Source organism: Taurulus bubalis, assembly GCF_910589615.1.
Source record: "Taurulus bubalis genome assembly, chromosome: 2".
Classification (NCBI taxonomy): Eukaryota; Metazoa; Chordata; class Actinopteri; order Perciformes; family Cottidae; genus Taurulus; species Taurulus bubalis.
This window is the reverse complement of record NC_136590.1, coordinates 16,904,302-16,909,908: the sequence shown is the minus strand read 5'-3', so window position 1 is coordinate 16,909,908 and position 5,607 is coordinate 16,904,302. Positions and strand designations below refer to the sequence as shown.

At 46.4% G+C, this 5,607-nt stretch overlaps 1 protein-coding gene across 1 annotated transcript; it reads left to right on the top strand.

The window, feature by feature from the left end:
• Positions 1-1,550: 1,550 nt before the first annotated feature.
• gdf10b (growth differentiation factor 10b) lies at positions 1,551-4,378 on the top strand (the record flags this gene model as incomplete). Its single annotated transcript, XM_079214329.1, has 3 exons — positions 1,551-1,812; positions 3,144-4,048; positions 4,187-4,378. 3 exons carry the CDS (start codon positions 1,551-1,553, stop codon positions 4,376-4,378), a joined length of 1,359 nt encoding a protein of 452 aa, XP_079070455.1.
• Between the last annotated feature and the right edge of the window lie 1,229 nt (positions 4,379-5,607).

Sequence of the window (5,607 nt, the reverse complement as noted above, 5' to 3'; positions counted from 1 at the left end):
TAGGTAGGTAGGTTTGGGGTACACTGTACATTTGTGCAAACACGTAGGTACTTTCTGTCTAGAAACATTAGCTTATTGGTCGGTGCTCCCCCTGTATTTGTTTTGGTCGATCATTTTTAGAGAAGCTTGTGAAGCCATTTTGTTTGTTTCCTTTCCAGAGGTAGTCAGTCAGGCCTAGTTTTGTTATCTTGATTTCTATTTGTTTGGCATGACCACAAACCGTCCCAATCTCTCCCACTATATGGAGAACTTTTGTTGTTTTATTAACCACCAGCAGTGCGAATAAATATTGTTTAAAAACTTTACTTTACTTTTGACTTTCTTTCACTTATTCTTTGGCTGACCTGTGTTCGTCCCCCCCTTATCTCCTAGACTGAGAAGGGGACGTAACAGTCTCCAACATCAAAGCCATGCCCTTTTGTGCCCCCAACTATCTTCCTTGACCTCCCTCCTAAGAGGTTTTTGTGGCGCTATACCAACGTCAGGCCACTTGCAGGGCCTCGCATCCCAACGGGCCGGTTGGAAATCAAGCCTTGTCCACCGTCGCCTCGGCCTCTGAGAGAGAGAGGAGTCATTATTCGCCGCTGCTTGCGAGGAAAACGCAAGCATTGGTCGTTTTAAGTGTTTGATCAAATGATTAACGCCATTGTTTGTGCTGGTGAGGACAGCCTGAAACGCCATCAAAAGAAGACACAGCCCCATTAGAACCAATTAGGCGAGCCCATGCTGAGTGATAGCTCGGGTTTGATAGCTACCCGGGTGGAGACAGATGCTATCTGGCTCTTTCGTTGAAGCGGCGCAGAGTCCTTTATATCCAATGTAAGACACGGTGGTGTCAAAGGATCCCTTGTGATATCTCTCTCTCCCCCCCTCAGGATCAGTAGGTATTTGAATAGCTGTCTGACCCGTGGTGGCTCTACAGCCTGCTGCCATCTCTCTCACAGGGAAACTATTGTGTTGCAGGAGAAACACTGAAAGCAGAGGAGGACCTAAAAAGATGTGGTTGACTGCTTGTTACTCAATATAAATAAATAATACCACTGTATTATTTATTGTTTTTAACATCTAAAAAAGGTGATATGACTCGTGTTCTAATGTTATTTACTTTATGGCGACCTCTGCAGCTTTAAAACTTCTTCCAAGAGGATCGTTGGGCCTTCACCTGAGTGGGTGCTGCATATTCCCAGCATAGGTGTATTATTCTCGTGGGAACCTGCTCTGTTCTTGACTTTGCTGCTTATCAAAACTCGTCAGCAGCTCACCTTAAATGCTGCGTGTCTCTCGTTGGCTGTGAGCTCCGAGGCGTCACCATCTGACATCCAGCAGCAGAGCTCCATGCATGCGTCCTCCCCCCGGTCTCCTCCCATTGTGGAAACAGCTGTAGACCGTGAACCGCGGAGTGCGGGTCCGACACGGATTACCTGGATACCGGCTGGGAAGCTTGGGTGGGCATCAAGCAGCGAGAGACAGAGAGGCAGCGCTCCTTTTGCTTTGAATTAAGCTCCTCCGCTTTTCTTTTTTGAATGGGATCACTTCTGAGAACATCAACCATGGCGAGTCGGCTTCTTCACACGCTGCATGTGTTACTGGTTCTGGAGTCGAGCTGGGGTGAAATGCTATCTGAGGATCTCGGTGGAGCCGTGCGTAAAGGCGCAGAGGTCTCCGCGGCCGTGGAGCAGCGCGTCTTTGCGCGCGAAGGTGCGAGCCGGGACATGGTCTCCATCAACATGTTCAAAGTGTACGAAAAGTACAGCAAAGAGCCGCAGAGCCAGAAGGACGGGAACACCGTGAGGAGCTTTAAGGCCGTCCCGAGTGAGTGACCACAAGCCTCTAATCAGATCGACGTTAATTTACATGAGAGAAAATGTCATATAATAAGCATCACTGCTGGCACGGTTAGTAAGTCTAATGTCCATAGTGTGTCAAAATAGATACATTAATTGTTAATGTCTGCTAAATTAACCATTCATCAGATATTTTTAGGTTACTAGTAATATTATGGACCAATACATATTGATTGGGCATTTTGTTAAAGTCTAAATTAGCTTTTTCTTCTAAATAGTTAATTGAAGCATGTTTATTTGTCACCCAGATCATAATGATTGATACCCAGTTGGTGGTCACAGCTTTTAGAAAATAGACAAAAAATGTATTTCCATGAACACTTTAGAATAAGGTGAACTAGCATTTTAGTCAAGTCTTGTATACAAAATATTTTTCGACTTTACTACTGCTTATGTCATATAATGGGTTCCATCAAATTTTTGCCTCCACTTTTGTCATTTTTGTTGCGCATTTCATTACAGATCAACTGTTTACAAACTAAAAAAATACAGGAACAGGCTGAAAGTGCGCAATTGTAGTGGTCTAATGTTGTGAACACAATGATCCCTTGACAAAAGGATTCTGATCTTAATAATATCAGGGCAATATCCTAAACGCAGGTGTTTCAATAATAGCTGCTCTCGCTTCCCTTTGGGCCAAACATCTTCACCTCGATGCTCCGTTGGTGTCTTGATTTAGTGATCCGGAGGACTTTTAAAGTCTGTTCGTTCTCCAGTAGCTGCAACAGCCATAGGTGTTAGACAAGAGCCTATTATCACACCCAGACACCGCCTGCACAGCAAGAAATCCTCAGAGGAGCTCTCGGCTATAAGCATTTCCATATGCCTGCGACAGGCCTACTGGACCGATCCAATGTTTGTCTTTCAGGCTGTGGTGGAAGTGTGGGAGACGAGGGTGAACTTCAAGAGCGTAGCCATCCAGGAGGAGGCTTTTGTGCGTGAGGCAGGCACTTAAGCATGCCGTGCTTAATATTTTCCATGCGGCTGCTTATGTCAGTCAGATGTGTTGAGCAACATTTTGCAGAAAACGTATTGGATGTTGTTATTCCTGTCAGTCAAATGTGTCAGAATGATATAGAAGGGGGGTGGAGGGTCGTCCTTGCCGTTCACTTCAGAGGGAGATCCTCCTTCAGGTCTGCAGCACAAGTTTGACAAAACCTCCTTTTTTAAAGCCAATAGATACATTTGAAAAAGTATGGGAGACAAGAGGGGAAACAATGTTTGTCTTCCTCGGACGTTTTTAAATTTGAAGAGCTTGTTTTCCTCATCAGTCTTCCAATTTCTTTTCAAATCCTCCAGGAGTCGTGGATGGCAAAGATGTGTTCCAGTTCAACCTGTCCACCATCCAAGAATCGGAGCTCATACTTCTCGCCTCTTTTCATTTCCTCTACAAGCGGCCCCGCCACCACCAGCGACCGTGGCGTTTCCGAAGGCCTCGCCACCCATCCGGCGGCCTCCAGCATCCATATCCTCCCTCCCCACAATTTCTCTTCCATGGATCCCTCTCCACAAACTCAGCTTTTACGACACCGCTGGGGAACATAACTCTGGCTCCTTTCAAGAAAGGCTCTTGGCAAACACAGGATGTAACGGCCGTGCTGAATCACGCCAGGGACGTCAAACAGCTTGTGGTCACGGTGGAGTTTGAAATGGGGCTAGGGGCGGCTCGGGGACAGCAGAGGAGCCCTCACGGCCAAGAGCGCCTCTCTCCAGCCAACCTGCCGTATATCTTGGTATACGCTGACGATCGAGCCATAGATGAGCCGAACAGCGTGGCCACGTCGCTCCAGAGGTACGGGCCCTTCCCTGTGGTGGAGGATGCGTCCGCCTCAGCCTCCAGGATCCGGAGGGAGCTTCATCTCCAAATCAAAACCAACGACATCCCAGAGGTCCAGTACAACACCTTGAAGAATCACGAGCTGTGGCAGAACACGTACTTCCCGGCGAAAGCCAAAGCAGCAGTGAAGCCAGGAAGGAAGCTGGGAGCGGAGAGCGGCGAGGGCCTGGGAAAGCCCCAGGTGCTGAGCTTTGATGAGAGGACGATGAAGAAGGCCAGGAGGAGACAGTGGAGCGAGCCCAGGGTTTGCTCCAGGCGCTACCTCAAGGTGGACTTCGCTGACATCGGCTGGAGTGAGTGGGTTTTGGCGCCAAAGTCATTTGACGCCTACTACTGTGCAGGGGCCTGCGGGTTCCCCATCCCTAAGGTCAGGCTTCCTCTTAATTTTGACTCGGATAATAGAAAATTCTAATCTTTTCAGGCATCATATTTGTTTATTTTTGCCTTCATCTTTACTGCTATAAAAGTAAAATATAATTCCCTTTCCTCCCACCCATTTGTTTAGGTGGTACGTCCTTCCAATCACGCCACCATCCAGAGCATCGTCAGAGCGGTGGGAATCGTCCCTGGCATCCCAGAGCCGTGCTGTGTTCCAGAAAAGATGAGTCCCCTCAGCGTCCTTTTCCTGGACACAAACAGGAATATGGCGCTAAAGGTTTACCCCGGCATGTCTGTGGATACCTGTGCCTGTCGGTAGGGCCGGTGGGCGCAATGACGTCCGATCGATGCAGATAAAAGGTTGCGAGGAGGACTTGCATGTTGGGCATATATCAGGAGGGCATTTCCACATTGAAGAGGACACCAGTGATGAGGAGGAACTCGTGAGTCTCGGTTTGAGAACTCTGTTGTGAAGCTTGGACTAGCCTCTGTCATGATGCGACGTTGACTCAATAGTTTCCATAGATGTGTTTTTCTCCACCCATGCCGCCGTCATTTTTCTTTCTCCATTCATCCAAAAGCAGTTTTATGAAGTGCACTTAATACAAACCTGTATATGTAATAATGTATTGACCGTCTGGATGTTGAAGTTAAGTTAAAAAAAGAACATCTTCATCTCTAATCTCTCATAAACTTCCTTTAGTCTATTTCAGCACTTACGCTTTTATAAAGTGATCTTCCCAGGCTTTGATAAGAAGATGAGACTTGATTTTCTTTGGTCTCGGCCTGGTTTTGGAAATGCTTCCAACTCGACTAAGCTCAACGTCTGGCTTTCAAAAGTTTCTGAAACCTTCGGACGTCAGCATCCTCTGCTGCTTGCCCCTGTCGTTAGCAGTGAACTGAAATCTGGACACACTGAACTTCACACTGACTCTCGGACTCAGGAGGGACACAGAAGCTGCATGGCAGCACATTTACATCCCACCAAATGAATCAACCCTCAGCGTGTAAATACTGTAGTTACTAATGCTAACTAAATGGTACTTATTCTTAAGTGATATCACATTGTTGCCATTTGAACACCTCCCATATATTAGCAAGGAACGTTGTTAATGCATGAGAGGTAATATCATCTTTGAACTGTATTTCAATAGCCATCTGTTTATCTTGGATATAATTAGTGTTTGGACACCTACTGAGATGCAACGTGTTGCTTGCTTTTGCTTCACGGTACAGCAGATGGGAAGAGCGGCACGTTGCTGCCACCTGCTGGGCATTTGTGGGAACGTTGAAGAGACTGAACGTTTTAGTACGTCCTTTGGCTACGCAGTATTTTCCTTTGATACATAAATACTGTTTATCAAAGATGAAGCGTAGCCTACAGTTTGTAATGATAGTAGATTTCCAGAGGAAGTAAAAAGGGGGAGATATATATATATCTGACCTTATAACTGTATGGCTTAAAGTGTATTTGAATAGTTGTGATGTAGGCTTTGACACATCGGAGAATAATGTATGCGTAGGAAGGAAATAAACTGAATTGTACAT